This window comes from Grus americana, chromosome 3 (genome assembly GCF_028858705.1).
Source record: "Grus americana isolate bGruAme1 chromosome 3, bGruAme1.mat, whole genome shotgun sequence".
Lineage (NCBI taxonomy): Eukaryota > Metazoa > Chordata > Aves > Gruiformes > Gruidae > Grus > Grus americana.
In genome coordinates this window covers 64,534,770-64,552,078 of record NC_072854.1, presented here as the reverse complement: position 1 = coordinate 64,552,078, position 17,309 = coordinate 64,534,770, and the positions used below count along the sequence as shown (strand labels likewise).

At 45.1% G+C, this 17,309-nt stretch overlaps 1 protein-coding gene across 4 annotated transcripts in view; it reads right to left on the bottom strand.

Moving 5' to 3' along the window:
• Positions 1-17,309, bottom strand: part of TNFAIP3 (TNF alpha induced protein 3) — a 39,919-nt gene that overhangs the window by 13,807 nt on the left and 8,803 nt on the right. For 2 of the 4 annotated variants that reach the window (XR_008576610.1, XM_054822181.1), the window contains exons 5-8: positions 16,941-17,111; positions 16,034-16,214; positions 13,688-14,598; positions 12,146-12,378 (exon numbers count right to left, since the gene is read on the bottom strand). Coding sequence is in view for 3 of the 4 variants with exons in the window: in XM_054822181.1 (XP_054678156.1) it covers positions 12,146-12,378; positions 13,688-14,598; positions 16,034-16,214; positions 16,941-17,111 (1,496 nt within the window). In the remaining variant the exon portion in view is untranslated. Of the gene's footprint in view, positions 1-9,726; positions 11,475-11,495; positions 11,602-12,145; positions 12,379-13,687; positions 14,599-16,033; positions 16,215-16,940; positions 17,112-17,309 lie in introns of those variants that run through there. The other 2 variants (XM_054822180.1, XM_054822183.1) reach the window with 2 other exon arrangements.

The window sequence follows — 17,309 nt, the reverse complement described above, 5'->3', positions numbered from 1 at the left end:
TCATTGCTGAGATTTTTTTCCATGCTAGTAATTCTAAGTCTTTTCAATGGTACTTCCAAGGTCTCACTGAGATCACAATTTTATCTTTATTATGAATATTTTTCCACTGCAAAGAGGGTGTTTATCCCTTGATTACGGCAATAAGTCACTGCAGAAATAGATAAAAGCCAGCTAGATGAACTTCTCACTTAACTTCCTTGTTCATGCCACAATGGTTTACTCTCATCTCCCTTGATAACCTTGAAAACCTCAGAGTAAACAATTTCCCCCAATTTATAGCATTAATTATTGTGTAAGCTGGATACAAATTCCCTGGTACCTCTGTGCTGGTTTTGGCTGGGATAGAGTTAATTTTCTTCATCCTAGCTGGTATGGGGCTGTGTTTTGGATTTGTGCTGAAAACAGTGCTGCTAACCCAGGGATGTTTTTGTTACGGCTGAGCAGTGCTGACACAGAGCCAAGGCCTTTTCTGCTCCTCACCCCACCCCACCCCACCAGCGAGGGGCTGGGGGTGCACAAGGAGTTGGGGACACAGCTGGGACAGCTGACCCCAGCTGACCAAAGGGATATTCCACACCATACGATGTCATGCTCAGCATATAAAGCTGGGGGAAGAAGAAGGAAGGGGGGCATGTTTGGAGTGATGGTGTTTGTCTTCCCAAGTCACCGTTATGTGTGATGGAGCCCTGCTCTCCTGGAGGTGGCTGAACACCTGCCTGCCCATGGGAAGTGGTGAATGAATTCCTTGCTTTGCTTTGCTTGTGCGCATGGCTTTTGCTTTCCCTGTTAAACTGTCTTTATCTCAACCCACCAGTTTTCTCACTTTTACCCCTTTGATTCTCTCCCCCATCCCACCAGGGGGGAGTGAGTAAGCAGCTGCGTGGTGCTTAGTTGCCGGCTGGGGTTAAACCACGACAACATCTCAACTGTGTCATGATTCAAAGAAGCTAAACGTACTGATCTGCAGCCAGCTGCAAGCGGTGTACAGAGAACTGTGACCCAATACTTGTCCTTGTCGTCTGACAACCTTTCAGATCTTTTGCTTTATTAGAAAAAGAAATCGATGGTGGAGCCATGTAGGTCTTTGATGCAATTACATTGACTACAAAGGAAAACCCTGTTTTCTGGAATGCATTATTAATGCAAGTGGAGGATATATTGTCTGTGGCAACAATGCCAAATATCTTGCCATTAACACTTATTCCAAACAGCCCTGCCCTGATATAACTGCATTTGCTCTCATTGTCTACACTGGAACATATTTGGCCTGAACTGGGAATTATTTGAGAATTCAAATGCATTTCTAGAACACTGGTAAAATAACCAAGGAAATGGTAATGAAGTGAGCATAGTATTTAGCTGTTTTTTAGTGCAGAGACATGCATCTGGTTCCACATGCTCCCTTTGGGCAAGTTTCATTTTGATTCCTCCATATCCCATGGAGTACTTGAAAGAAAACAAGACAAAGTGATGTCAGAAACATGAAAGATGAGTCTCAAAAGGTGAGACTCAGTTGGTTCCAAAGTTATGTTATTAATGGGGAGCGAGTACATCGTCAATGCAGATAGAAATATTAAGTATTGTTATTTACGTATTGGACCTTTCACCTCAGGGTGTCAGTGCATACTGTAATCATCAATGAATTTAATCTCATAACTACTGAGGAGTGTTAGGTGAGTGTTATTTCTCCAATTTCATGCAGAACGAATACATAACTGGAAGAAGTGAGAGGTTAATTACCCCAGATATGCAAGGCATTTAAATGCCTAACACCTATTGATTTCAGGAGGCACTAGTTCCTATAAGTTTTGAGCATCTCTGTGGTTTGCCCAGCATCAAACTGATTAGTCAGGAAGCTATGAAGTAAAAAGCAATCTGCGTATCACCCTCATTTTCTAACTTTATCCAAAAGGAAACCACCTTAGAAATGGGTTGTGAGATTCATCTCATCAAACGTGTCACCTTTACGGTGTAAACATCTACATCTGGACTAGTCATCTGGATGCTCTTTGTAGTCAAGGGAGGGAAAGACAACAGAGACGAATTCCACCTTGGGTGTCTGCACCGCAAAAGCGGAATACTAAAATGCAGCCTACACCAGCTGTGGTCATCCACTTACCCTCGCCTCTTGTATTTGCTATCCTGAGATTCACCGGAAAAAATTACAAAACAGATCCAGGGGATTTCCACACAGTCCTTGATGCTATCTTTAGAGTGCTCTAATGCAGTTTCAGAATAAAGAACTTGTTTGTTCTTTTTCTTGTGTCTACTTGTCTCTGCTTCACCCAGCTCAAAACAAGAGAGTTTATAGATTAAACACACACTGGCTCCACATGCCTATAAAGTTATCATCTCCTTGTTTTGCTGACCTCTGTGATGGCCCGTAATTATTTTCCATTTATTACAGGCTTTGCTGGGTTAACTTTATCTGCTATTTTCATCACTGCAGTATTAAAAAGATATTTATTCAATCTTTTATACATTAGCAAGTATTTTTAAATAGTTTATTGCTTTTTAAATGGGCAAAAATAAGTCACAATCAGTATGATCTAGCTACATGTTCCCTAGAACTGAAAATATTTAGTTACACCCTGAAACATAACAGAAAGAGCATGTTAATAAAAAGATGTTAGGCACAAACACAACTTTAGTAGCTATACTGCAGATGTTATTACAGTTTGAACCTTCGTTGTAGAGAAGAAAAAAAGAGATAAAACCTACCCATGACTGCTATATTTCCTGCTGGACTTTGATGAGAGCTTATTTCGCAGTTACTTCTAAATAGGAAGTGTTCTTAACTCAAAAGAGTAAATATTATGAAATTTGGAAGATCATCCCTTTGAAGAGTGTGGCCAAACTTCTGTGTTTCTACAGATGAAGCCATCTGCAAGATGAAGAAGGCAAGCATAAAGGAGGACCATTAGGCACTGGAAATTTTTTAGCGAGCCATGCTTGTGACCCTCACCTTCTCCAAAGCCTCAGGGAGTGGAGGAACGTGCCTGACCTGGGAGCCGTTGTGAGGGTGGGGGAACAGTGAGGCAGAAGCCTTGTTGTGGTGCAAAATGAAACCACAGGTACCTTGGGGAGTTGGTTGAGGCTGGAAGTGCTGTGCCATCACTTCTGTAAGTGAACGTATAGCCGCACAGTGGAAAGTACAACAGCTGTGCACACTAAAGACCAGCTTGTTCTTGGTCACAGATGTTGGCAGATTTCTCTTCTGGGAGAGAAGAGTGAGCCTGGATCAGAGAATGGACGTGTGACAGTGAGGTAACTCAACATTGTAGATGACGTTGTGGTTGTAGTCAACTTACAATGTGCAGACACATGAAAAGCCCAAATCCTCAGAAAAAATCTTACCACTCTGAGGAGGACTGAATGCATAGTGGAGCCCACAGCGGAAATCTGATGTAGCCCCAGCGCAGGGGAGATGAGCAAAGTTTGAAGGTCTGATGTAACAGCAAACTGTCTGAACTGAAAGTTAGTTAATTAAATAATGAAACCCCGATGACATTAAATTCTGCTTTAGTATGTCTTCCCTGCTGAGTACCCAAAAGAAAAAGTGAGAGGAAGAAAATTCTGGTAATGAATATGTTAAATTTGACATTCACATAGACTCAGGTTTAGCTGGGCCTGACAGGGCCTGAGCTACACATCTGGTCTGAGTAACGCATTTTGAACTTTAATGGTGCACACTACTGATATGACTCAAATGCACAGGAGCACCGGCAAGCACCGGAGGCTTTCCTGCCTCCAAGCACCTGACCCGGCGCCAGCCTGCAGAGAGAACAGCTCTGCCAGGGGTCATCATTCATTGCTCTATCTCCACCACTCAAACTTCCCTTTTTTTTAAAAAAAAAGTCTCTGGAAATGATGACTTTTTTTTTTTTTTGAGGAAAATATAGGCTGGTCTAGACATGCACATGATATTGTGAAAAAGCCATGCAACACCATCCTTTTCTGTTAGACGGTGCATTAATAATACATAAATGAAAAATTATGTGATCTCTTCCCTCCAGTAGAAATAAGTCTTGTCCTCATTGCAGGTAATAAGTTCCAGGCTAAATAAGCTATAACCTATCATGCTGAAATATCAGTTTGGTTACTTTTCTTGCCTTTTAAGTGGTTGTGTGTTAAGGACAACAGCAAAGGCTAAGACACCTAATTCTCATTAAACTGTAACCAGCAAGCAGTGCAAGATGTGCATACATTTAAGTGAGGTCTTAACAAGGGCTGCTTAGATAGGCATGCTTTTGTGGCATGAGGTTTGCAGCAGAAGCAATTTAAGGTGTATCCTTTTACTCCAGAACATACAAGAGAAAGTAAGAGACTGTTTTCATAAGACAGCTGGCCTGATCCCCATCCTACTTATCCTACAGCATACCTGGAATAAAGTTGCTGAAGCCAATCAAATTATTAAAGGTTTACACCACTATAAACATTACTGGAGTTTGCAGTAAGATGTTTACCAGGCATCACTGCAGTGTGCACTCTTCTGTCACCAATGTCAGGAAATGAAACAAGTCCTGCAACAAGTAATGTTAGTAAGTGGGAATTCAGACTGGGTGATCTCACAGTACATAATACTTCATGCTGTGACCACATTCTGCCCCATGGTACTCAGCGGCATATCTGAGGGTCAAGAAAAGCATTGGTTTCAAAGCGTAAACCACTGCAGAGAACTGCGTTCCTCGGAGCAGATCCCCAGCTCACCGGCTTTTCTTTGCCCTGTAAATGAGAAGGGGATTATGACCCCTTCTTGTGATGTGCCACCAAATAGTCACTTTATAAAAAAACACAAACAACGACAGTACTGGCTGGGAATTGGACTAACTCACGATGTGCATGTGTATGAGCTCATATGAATCCCTTGACATGGAGCCATAACCAGAGAACAAAACCAAAGTTTCCCCCACCCAGTAATTCACCAGGGGAAATCTGACTTCCTGCCCAACACCACGGATGTGTACTAGAGCTTAACCAAAAAAAAAAAGGGGGGGGGGGGGAGAAGCCAAATCAATAACAAAAAGAATCATTGCTGTCAGAGATTAGAGTGGTGGGAGTGGGGAGAGGTTACGTACGTAATATTATTCACTTTAGTGAGGCTGGAGGAGGGGGTAGTCTGGATAGCATGCCGTAGGCTGTCTTTCAATATTAGACACAGGGAGTTTTTTGAAAATTAACATTAGTACAAAAAGAAGTCATCATAAAACTCCCAAGCAAAATTACCTGCTCTTATTTTAGGTTTCTGTTTGACAGACATTTAATACGGTGGGTTTTTTTAAATGTATATGTATATATACATATAGGCTTTTTTTCAATAGATATTTATCTTGGCAGATGGAGAGGCAATCACACCGGGCTGACTAGGTTTCCTACAGCAGCTGTTTGGTGTAAAAGGGCTGCAGGAGCCCTTTGCAGGGGGTGCTGGCCTGCCCGGGAGGCAGCGGGAGGACGGCTGCCGGACCGGGACTGACTGAGTCGGGTCGATTGCAGGTTGAGAAGTGGTAGTAATGCCCATAGAGGAGCCGTGGCTGTCCTACTAAATACAAGAGCTAGAGGAATAACCCATGTAAGAGCTAGTGGCAGTCTTCTCCAAAATAATCATGGCTGATCAAGGAAAGGGGTGTTAACAAAGTAGCAGCTCAGTTAAACCACTTCCAAGTATTTTGTCTTTCTTCCTATGCAGCTGGGACAACCCTTCTGAACCAGGCAAGCGTTTATTTATCCCTGTATTTATCACTGACGTGGAGAAAGCATCAGCACAGAAATGACTGAAGAAGTTTACATTAGCACGTTGAATCTGCTCCCATCAGCGACAGGTTTGCTGCACCTGAGAAATGGAGCACTCGGATGTAAAGGCACCTGTACTTCTACCTCCGGATTTTAAGGGGCCCTGGCAGTTTAATATAAACTGAAATTGTAACTGCTCAGTGTTGTGGCTTTCTATTTCAGTGCTGTGCATATTACACTATCGTGTCCTACTCAAGTATGCAGGATAAAATTATGCGGTGGCTGCTCCCCTGTGGCTCTCACCTGAACAAAACACGCACCATGTCACCGTGCTGAACCACTTACTTTGCACAGATTGAATGCACGAGCTAACGTCATGCACTGTGGCCTCATGACCCTAAGTGCACAAAGTTATGCTCAGCATGAATTTTTGGAGATTTATATCCAAACTACTTATATCTAACATCGAGACACTACTGAAATCTTCACAGCTCCCCTCAAATACTTCCTGAAGTCCTTCAGCCCCTCTGTCAGTAAAATCCCCAGGTACGGAGGACGTCTCTGGTGAGTCTGTGTCCCCATTCCCACACTGCAGAGGTGCTCAGAGGCATTCCTGGTGCCACAGTCTCAGCAGGACTCTCAAACAAAGCATCGTCCATCGTCCTGGGTGTCTGAACTACCAGGTCTGGCCCTACCAGATATCCCTGCCCGCTCGTTGCCTCCTAAACACAGCTAGGGATGAGCAGGTTAAGATTTTTTTTTATTATTTTTTTTCAGTAGATGGACTACCTCCTTGGCATAGCAGCTTAAAAGTCCCTGCTGCGCCTGTTCAGAAGAGGAGCTTAAAATCAAATATCCCAGTCCCGGGTGGGAAAGAGACCTTAGCATATCCCAAGAGCTCTGGTCTCATGATGTTTGGTTTTTTTTTTTAATTTGTGTGTATCCTAACCACTGAACCGCCTTTTCTCCTATGCCTAGCACTGTCAGTGTAAAGGTCATAGCTGCCCCGTATGGATGATTTAACTGACTTTGGACACTTCTGAGGAATGAAGTGGTATAGATGAGGTCTGTAGCGTGTGCAGGGATGTCAGGGTGAAAGACAGCTGGCAAAATGGCTATCACTTGTGATTCAATCAAGCACATAAAAAGTAGATATGAAGCCACTCCTACATTTACACTAACTCAGACAAATGTTTTTCATTTCCGTTTATTGCGCTCCTACTTGCTCCAGGCTGTTGGTGGGTCAGCTGGAATCTGTGCACCAAGTTGTATGGCTAGCAACTCGTGAACGGCTAATCAAATAAGACACCCTTACTTAAACAACCACTTCTCGATAACCACCTCAGAGAGACAAGGTTTGTCCATGAGGGCTGCCTGCAGTGAAGGCGTAGCACTGCAGGCTGCAGGTCCCCTGCATCTCCAGGTAGCTCTTCTCTTCCTCTCTGCTGGGCGACGGGGAGCACTGTGTGGCATGGGGATGGGGCCGAACAAGTGCAGGAAGAAAGGATGGGCAGATGGCTCATGGGCCATAAATAGGATGCCTTACCTTCTGTGTCAACAAAGAACATCACAGCCTGTGCCTGACTGTAACGGCAGGGACTCTCCCTTCTTGCTGTGCCGGCAAGCCGCCGCCGCCACTGAGCCCTGCCTGGGGCTCCTGGGACACACACTTAGGTCAGTGACTTGAGGTAAGTGTTTTGATCTAACAAGTACATGCTGCTTGGTGCTCCCAGCCCGAAGTGTCCCAGTACATCAGATCACACCGAAGGCTTGCTGAGCAGAGCACTGAAGCATCAAAAGATAAATTGATGTTCTCTACACTAAAAATCTAGCAAGTGCTTTCTTCTTTTCTGTATCACAAGTTATCAGTTAATATAGTGGTTAGATGCCTGAGAAATCCAGAAACATAGATAATATTCCAATCGTCCATCTTCCCAGTCAAGAATTACCACAATCATCTAAAAGTATCCGTTCCCCAAACAAAATGAATGTGTGAGCACAGCCTATGCAGCAATCCCTTCCTGCACTGCATAAGGAATTCCAGTGCAATTCAAGTAGTCATTAAGCCAAATGTTTCCTGTTAGTTTTGCCTTTCTACTAAGAAAAGAATCTCTGGCTATGAAAGAGGCGCATCTTAGAAAAGAGACTTCCAGAAGCGGTCACAAAAAGGGAGAATCCAAATGAAAGTTCTCTCTTGCAGAACAGGAAGGAAAAAAAAATACATGAACTTGAAGAGGTGTCTGGGCAAAGAGCAGAAAGCATCAGAGGGTCAAAATCCCCTAAGGACATGAGGGAAATACCGGAGGATTTTAAAAAAAGCCCTACTAGCTTTAATGTTCCCACACAAGTAAATCACAAGAGACAGTCTGGGTACTCATTTACATAGGAGCTTCAGAATGAGACAAGCCTCATGTGACTTTATGGCTATGAGTAATGGGCCCAGAAAGCCACAAAGAAAAATCAGTGGGATCTGGGGCATTTCATCAGAAATCCTTCCTCTGTGCAGACGTTGCAGTTAACAGCAACAGGAGTTAACCAACCTCCCAGCACCGAAGGTGTCATGATGGAGGCTCTGCCTTTTCAGCATGCAGGGGTTGGATGCCATGAGCTGCCTCCATCTCCTGGTGGAAACATCGCTCCCAGTCTGTGCCTGCTCTTTCAGCACCGAGGTGTCTGCCTGGTGCACAAGTTTGATGAATCGGGCAGGCATGTGAGTTGCATGAGTTGTAAAGAAAGGGGAAGGAGGGTATGGATAAACAGAGAGTCAGATTTTTAAAAAGAGGAGCATGCTGTATAGATAGGGTTGGTAGATCCAGCAGGCTGTGCTCTGGGGGAAGGAGGCTGACTTCTAGGTTGCATGCTCTGACAGGAGGGGTACATGGGTCCACAGGGAGCTGGGCTAAACTGTCAGGAGAGCTGTGAGCGTGAGCAAGGTGGACAGGCATCCAGGAACATGGGCTACAAAGTTGAATGAATTACAAGGACTAGCTAACCTGTGGCAAAAGTACTCAGGAACTTAACATCTCCATGGTTTCAACTGGGACAGCACTGAAGCGTATGCTGAGGTGTGCTCCTGAACAGCCAGAAGGGATTGAAGAGTTAACCAGGATAAAGAGCAGCTGATCTGGAGGTCAGCCTCTTCGGAAAGGGTCCTCTTTCCTGACTGCACAGGGATGTTTACAGCCCCAACTCATTTTATTCCTTCAGGTCACGGGCAACACCAGGAAGCCATGGTAGTGTGCAGTATTGCCTGTCTAGGCAGAGATCTGAAACACCCAAATGCTGGCACAGGCATACTCATGCCACGCAGAGGGAGCATTACAGTGCAGAAATCCCCTGGCAGGAGGGCTGGGTTAGCTGAGTTTGGGATGAAAAGAAAACACCACTTACAAGTACTTTTTCAAGTAGCAGTTGACAACTTGCTTTTCAGGAACTATCGAGCAGCCCAGATGCCAAGACCAAAAGGTGAGGGGCGTCCCTGCTGCCCTGGTGAGGGGGCCTGTGCCCTTGGGGCTGCATGCATGGCTGGGCAGAGGTGGAGATCACCGGCTGCCATCACCACCGCCCAAGGTGGCACTCAAGCAACATCAGTTGGGAATCCCTGGCATCACTGACGGATGAATGAAAAAAGCAAAGTCAAGTCAGTCTAAGCTTAGCTTCTCTTGCAGCCTGGTCCTGACCATCCTTAGTTTCCCACACCCATAGTTCTGGGGACTGAAGATACTCTGCACCTAGAGGAGCCGACTCCTTATGCGCACTGACTGCATGGGTCTCCCACAGTACCAAGAGCTCTTCCTGAGAGGACAATGTCATAAGGTGGACGTATGCAGAGACTTAGAGCAAGTTATCACCTCCTCAAAGCACTTGACTGCATCATCTGAACCAGGGAGCACTTGGTAACATCCATACTGAACGGTGGTCCTGAAGAAATGCTTTCTTCAGTGGGTGTCCCATGCTCAGTTGTGCTCTCTCTCATCAATACAAAATAGCAAAATCAATCATTCAATTTATTTCTTTATATCAGAGAATGTTTTTCAATTATACATTTAAGTTTGTAACTTTCAACACAAGAGTAAATATACATAAAAAATCCTAGCTGTGCAAATTTCAAGTTGCATTGTTTCAAATAATATAAATATCTTAATAAAACATATGTTCACATTAAGGTTCACAAAATATATAAAATTTAACAGAAATAAGTCATGAGTTATTTAATATTTTTTTCTTTTTAAAAACTGTTTTTTTAATAACTAGAAAAAGATTCTATACTTGAGAAGCAACTTAGAAGAGGTATCGCCTCCAAAATCATAGCAGCAAAACAGATGCTGAAAACTTAAAAGATGTCAAAGGAGAAGAGAAAAGCAGGTACCAGGCACAACGGTAAAGGTAAGGTCGCTAAACACAGTATTCAGATAGCGAAGTGGATGCATGAACTCCAGGAGTAAAATCTTGACTCTAAAGCACTCCATTAATGAGGTCCAAGCTTGCATGATAACAGAATCACATTAAGGATAACAGAAAGAAGGGTGACAGAAATGGGGAGGGAGGGTACAAGGAGCAGCACACATATTCCTGACAGTTACAACGCAAGAGAAGAGAAAGTTGCTCTAGTTTCAGAGCTGAATTCAAAGACAAAGGACTTTGGGGTTTTTCTGTCTGTTGGAGGCAATTCCTTCCATACGAGTGGGGAACGGCGGGATTCAGTTTTCCCATCACACGTATATGCTCATGAAAGTCGCTTCTGTAATCACCTCTCTTTCCAGCTGTCTTGGGATTTGGGAAAAGATCTAAATGCTGGCCAAGTTAAGCATGTTAAAGGAGCAGACCACCGCTGGTCTTTGTTTCTGGCTGCGGCTTGCTGAGGGCTCTGCAAACACAGGGCCGCCGGCCGCTAACACCCTGAACGCCTGCGGGAGCTCCCGCCTTGACGAGCTCTCTAAGAACACCAGCAAGGACGTGGGCAACCCAAAGCAAGTTTCTTCAAACATCAACTGTAAGTTGCATCAGCATGTCCTGGGGGATCCCTCTCAGGAAAGACTTGCCTCTGACTGATGTATGCAAACACAAAGAGCTCCTGCACCTCCGACAGTAGCCGCGGCTCCTCGCCCGGGAGCAGGGGAGGTACTGAGAAGAGGCAGAACCGGGAAGTTCTTTGGACTCAAATGCTTCACACTTCCTCCTGGGAAGTCCGAGAATTAAATATGGCATTGTAGGAGCTTAGTCATGAATGACAGCTCTGTGCAGAAGGCAACCTGCCCTTCTTAGCAGTCCTTGTATGCAGTGTTTAGAGGAAGTAGACCTTTATTCCCATTCTTGGGAATAAACAAGAACACGAGCAGGCAGCTTGTATTTCCCCCCGCCCTCCCACTCCCAGGACTGTTAAGTGTTTTGGACATAGCACCGTTTCAGTGAAGGAAGTAGCTGGTATTGCTTTCTTGTTCTTCACCAACTCCTCCCCTCTGCTAGCTATAGATCTGTTTGAACTGGTAGCATTCATTGCAGTAGCCGTTGCACTTGGCATTGCCATAGTGATCACAAGCAGGGGCTCGGCAGCGCTGTTTCGGGGGATCCTCTGCAGCCAGGTCCCTGGCACTTCCCAACGGCGTGAGCTGACTGAGGCGCTGGCACTCGGGGCACAAGTCACCGCTTCTGCAGGCCAGGCTGTTTCTACATGAAGCCACAGCACACTGTCTCTTCTGGCTACTCAACACTCCTCGCTGCAAATCTCTGTGCTGTCCTGTTCTCTTGAAAAACGTTAAAACACATTGTCAGTTGCCGTGCTGGCAGCACAAGCGGCTTTTTATTTACTTTCAACTCTGCTCATGGTTTGTATAGGTAACCACTGGGGGTTGCTGCAGACACGTGCTTCTTCTGAAAAGTACAATACCAAGAGCCAAGTTGGGCTTTACCGAAGAAAATCACAAATTCTGTCATTTCTTAGAAAAAAAAAAAAAAAGGTTTTTATCTTTGGTAACTCTCAATTCTAAGAGTCAAAATGAACCACATTAAAAAAAATCTGGAACAAAGAAAGTCTGTAATGGGCTCAATGAAAAAGGCAACATGAGGCGGACTAAATCCTTTGATGCAGTTGCATAGCTCTAAGAGTAGAATGAAAATCTCTCCCTGATCAGCAAACAAACCAACTGTTGGCCCAATCGCTTCCACTGAAATTGCTGGCAAAATCCCAGCTGAGGTAAAACTGAAGACAGCCATGATAACCCTAAACTGAGAATGACTTCTAGGAGCGCTGCTCAGTTGCAGCAGGAAAAAATCATAAAATACTCTATGCTTGTCTTTCCATGATACTTAAGATGCAGTCATTTAAGGATTTTCTAGCACGCATCCTGAGTTGTGCACACAGGAGAAAAACGTGCAGCGCTAAACAAGAGGAAGATTTTGAGAAGTTTGCACTTACTTCTGGCTGTCTGACCAGCTGTTCTTCTGTCCTCCTGGCTTCCTGAAATCGTTGGTTCTGGGCTTTAATGAAGCAGTTCTGGCAGTACCCTTCAAGCATTGTGCTGCCCAGGGTGCCGCAGTCGCGCCGCTGGCAGGACATGGTGTTACGGAAGGCGGCAGCGGAGGTCCCCAGCTGACCTGCTGCCAAGGGCTTCCTCTGAGATCTCCTCTGGTGGCGTAGCAAAGTGCTGTCTGTAATGCAAAGTAAGGACAGGAGGAGTTTGAATGTGCCCAATAGATCTGGTGACCCAAAGCAACTATGAAAAGCTCCCCAGTTTGAAAACAAAAAAAATATCTACTAGTCTCAAACATGGGTTTTGGACAATCCTGAGCCCCCTCAGTTGATGCACTTTCCTCCATGTTGCATAAATAAGGGCGTTAATACAGCCTGATTTTCATATCAGAAGTTGTTGAAACAGCTGATTTGGGAAAAACTTGCCCTTGGTGGGGAAACTAGGTCCCACTGAAGTCAAGAGGAATATCACCTTTGGCTTCAGCATGCCATCCGTGATCTACTCCAACACTTCCCTCTCGGCCTTCCCCATTTCAGGCCCACTGGGTAATGCAAGTACAGCGGCACAGAGCTTAATGGGAAAAAGTGCCTATGCTTTTTAGTCTCATGAAGCAATCTTATATATATTCCACAATCAGAAGGAAAAAAAATCATTCTGAACACTGCTGGAAAATAAGCTATTGCAAGCTGGCACAGAAGTTCCCTAATTTGAAAGTATGTGGAAAGCGCAGCATTGGCACACTTGTCAGCAATTAAACAGTCTTAAGAGACAGGCAATAATTTTCTCTTTCAGCCTCTATGGCTCGTTGCCTGTGTAACAGGGCAGTAGCATGAAAGATGAAGATTTCATGCTGTGATTTATTCACAGACTATTACCTTTTTGAAGGCCTGCCTTTAAACACACGCATGCATGCATGCATATGATGCTACCAAGAACGACTTCAAGGTGGATTATAAATATGCACTCCTAAGTTACTCCAAAATACAAGCACATTACCTACAGTCAACTTCTACTTGCTCTGCTTATCAAGGCGACTTCAGTAGTTACTCCAGGTGTCATACCTGTTATATCCAGAATGGATACGGATCTTCAAATCTATCCCAAGCTTTTTAAAAGCCTTGCTAACATAACTGGTTTTCAGTAGCACCAATACAATAGCATTTCCCTCACCGACCCCTACAACGTGCCCAAACCATGATTGCAGTGGACAGTAGAGAGGGATCAGAAAGCAACCCCTCCTGAGCTAGTTTTGCTTCCATGAAAGCTCATGGGAGTTTTTAGAAGAGATTTCACAGACTTCCCACACTGTTACCATGTGCCCCTTTACAGGATAATAATGTCCAAAAAAGCACCTCCTCTGCTGCTTCTGCTCCACACCTTTTCCATCACCCCCTGCCTTTTTAGCACTCAATGTGTGCAGAGCTTCATGGCTCGAGGAGGCCCATCTGCAGCCAAAGCGTGCCAAAGCTCACCCCATCTCCACTTACCGTGGTTTTCCTTGTACTCAAAGAAACACAGCGTGCAAAAGCCCTCATTCTGCGATGTCCCAAAAAACTTGCAGCCAGGTTTCCTGCAGAGGTCACCTCCCCTCTTCTCCTTGGGAGGCAGCACCGCTGGCAGGGGCTCCTCGCCACGGCTGTTGGGAGCCTGATGGCAGGAGTGCTGGAGGAGGCTCTGTGAGATCTGGGACGGGTCAGACGTTGATCTTTGGTGGCACGTGGACAGGAAAGCAGGGCTGCCACTTGAGGAGCGCTCTGTAGTCCTTTTGAAGCAAGTGCTGCATGTGCCATTGAAGGTCCTGTTGGCCTTCTGACGGCACACCTTGCATGTGGCATAGTCTAAACGTCTCCGGTCATCCAATTTGTTGCAAGGACCGAGCTGTCTAGAGTTGTAGCAGCGTTCACAAAGCCCATTGTGTTGCACGTTCAATGTAAAGGGGCAGTCTGGCGTCCTGCATTTCATGGCCGTGGTCTCGCTGTACAGGAAAAGGCTCGGAGCAGTTGGCGGTGCAGACCGAGGCCCTGTTACAGGCTCTTCAGACGTCCATCCCCCAGGTTCACAAACATCCCCACGGGAGGAGCCCAACCCAGCCACCTTCAGTTTCTCAGGTGCTGCTTTGGAGGTCTGCTTTCTTCCTTTGCTTCCCTGGGACCTCCGCTCAAAGCACTCATGGCAGTAGGGCTGGGTGTTCACAGACATGTAGAAAGGGCAGTTTGGTGTTTCACATTTCACCTGTAAGAGGGACAGCTGGGAGACAGTCAGTTCCTGCCTGTTCCTGGAGCAGGTCTCTCTCCTAGCAGGTTCAGCGTTCTCCTGCCACTTCTTGTACTCATGCTGTACCAGTTGAAAGTAATCTTCCACAAGGTTGATTTCTTTGGGTAGGTTGCCTTCATCTAACCTGGCAGGCAAAAAAAGGAAGATTGCATCAGTGGTTGAAAAGGGCAGATGGTGGGGGTGGAGGCAAATACAAGCAATGTGGGGAGGAAACGTAGATTTAATGCACATCCATATTACTCAACTAGAAGATTCAGGATGTTAAATGGTTGCTGTAAATGGAAATAATTTTAAAAGCAGGTGTTCAGTGATGTCAAACGGAGACTTTCACATCTAAAGAAATGGTCTGACGCAATGCTAAACAGAAGTATTCTTAAAAGGATTTTCTAGGTGAGGGTTTTCTGTCTGAAAGCTGTTTGCAGGAAGAATATGGATAATCTCTCAAAAACGAAAAGAAAAATCCCCCCAATCCTGAATTCCTCAGCTGAGCTGAGGGTAGAGTGGAAGACCCCTCTCTTCACCAGCCCACACTAAGAACGAGCCTTTCCTACACTGGGCTTAGCATTTCATGAAATCTGCTCCTGGTTTTGCCCTGTTTGGTCTGTATCTACCAGTGGAATTCCTCAAACTACAGGGCTTCAGTGGGGTGTGTGTAACACTAGCATCCATCACACCATCCCTATTCTGTCCCTAACCACAGGGAAAACCCCACACCAGAGCTTCACCATGCCACAGTTGGAAGGATGAGGAGCTAGCATTACTGGTAATACTCAAGAACACGTTCGTGCAGTGGGACTAGGGAAGCTGGATTGCTACGCTTTCTGTATGCATACATCCTTTGAGTAGGAGGACTTCCATTTTCAAGGCTCCAAAACCACCCCTCCCTGTGCGGTAATGGAAGTACAGACAGAGGACACAGGGAGTCGCTTACCTCCCGCACTCACGAAGGGGCTGGGTGGACACCGCTGCCAGCATTCCCTAAATGCGAGGAGAAGCCGATGGGCGCTGCCAGCTGCCCCCTGCACATAACTGATGCTCAGCCATCAGGGGGATGACCGCAGATGCCGGTTCCTCCACCAGCCACAGCTTCCTGCCTACTGCCACACTGCAACAGCCCAGTGTGCCAAGGCATCTGCACTAAGAATGCGCCACCAAGTCCTGTCCCTAGGGCAGCCAAAATTACACCAACTGCCCTTTACGCAATATGCCCTTACATAAAGTGCAAGAGTTTGGTCTAACTGCTTCCTGGGTTTAACTACTTTTCAGCCACCCTCCTGTATAATCTAAAAGTCAGTGAAACGAATCCACTGGGTTTACTCTTCTAAAATATTAGTTTTAGTCTGCCAAGTCTAAAGACATTTTTCCCTTTAAATTTGAGACTGGTTTGAACTCACAACACTTCAAAGCATGTCAACAATAATGCCATTATTTCACATTGCAGAGGGTAAACACGGGTGCTACTGTAGAAGGAAGGAAAGACCGAAGGAACACACTGGGATGCCCGGCATCTCCCACCGCTGTAAACAAGGTAACTTTGTGGAAACAGGAATGACACTCACTTTGCAGCATTAATTAGATGAGTTGTACCATGATCCCAGCCTTGCACTGGAATTTCTATCACTATCAAGTAGTCTTTTAGCAGCTGCTCTTTCTCCCTCTCCTCCACGTCTGTCAGAAAGTGCACGCTCAAGTCCTCAAATCTGCCTCGTTCACTGGTGACCAGAGGGACAGCCCGGATTTCTGCAGGGAAACAAGGTGTATTAACAACTATGTATATTTTGCCAGGCAGGAGTAACCACAAGATGCAACACACGGAGATGTCGCCACCGCTGCTGAATTTCAGAGATGAGAACCGCTGGCAAGAGCGACCAGTTTCTAAAGAGCCACTGGGGGAGGACACAGACACATCTGCACCACAAATCCAGCCCCATCCCATGGGAGTTTTAATGTCCCTATAGCAATTTTCTTCTCAGTGTGGGCAGCACTGTAGATCTTAATTTATTATACCTTTCCATGGGATGATGCCCTAACCTGAACCTAGAGAACTGCTACCCATTCAGAAAAGATGCATTAAAAACAGCAAAGCATGTATCTCATTATCCCTGCGAGGCAGTGGTACACTGCTGTGAGACCATGTCCTTCAAAACTTCTTCTCTTATGATGGGGCATGGAAAGGAGGCTGGAACACAATGAAGCAGAGGCCACCCTTTGACTGATCCCAGCCTGCAAACAGGTGAGTTGTATTCTACTTTCAACCAGCATTTTGAAGACAACCTTTATTTTCTATTCAGATTTACAGTCAAAACTGTTTCTGCTCACATTTTAAGCGCGTATTCCAAAGGAATCTTTTACATTTATTTTAACTTTTGAAATGCAAATCTAAACCAGATTATATTGTAAATGCTTTATCAGCATGATGATATCGAAGAAGCTACATAAATACCAAACAAGGTACTTGAAAAATACCTGGTCCACTGTCCTTCAGAGTCACTAGTGGTGTAAAATGCATGTTGTCGTAGCCAAGCACAATTGGGTATCTGTAACATTCTTCAGCTGGCCAAAGGAGAGGCAAGTAAATACCACCAACGTTCAGAGGAGCAAAACTGGAGCCTGACTCTAAACTTCTCACCACTTTATCTGCATAAGGAAGATGAAGAAAACACAAATAAACACAAATAAGTATTTGCTACAGACAAGAGAAAACATATTCTGGGTCTTTTAGAACAATTGCTGAAAACGCCCAGTTCTGAAACATATCTACCTGAGAACAACTATGAGCAAAATAAGAGTACTAATACAGCAGAGTAACATGGTCCGTAATGTGAGATGACTGGC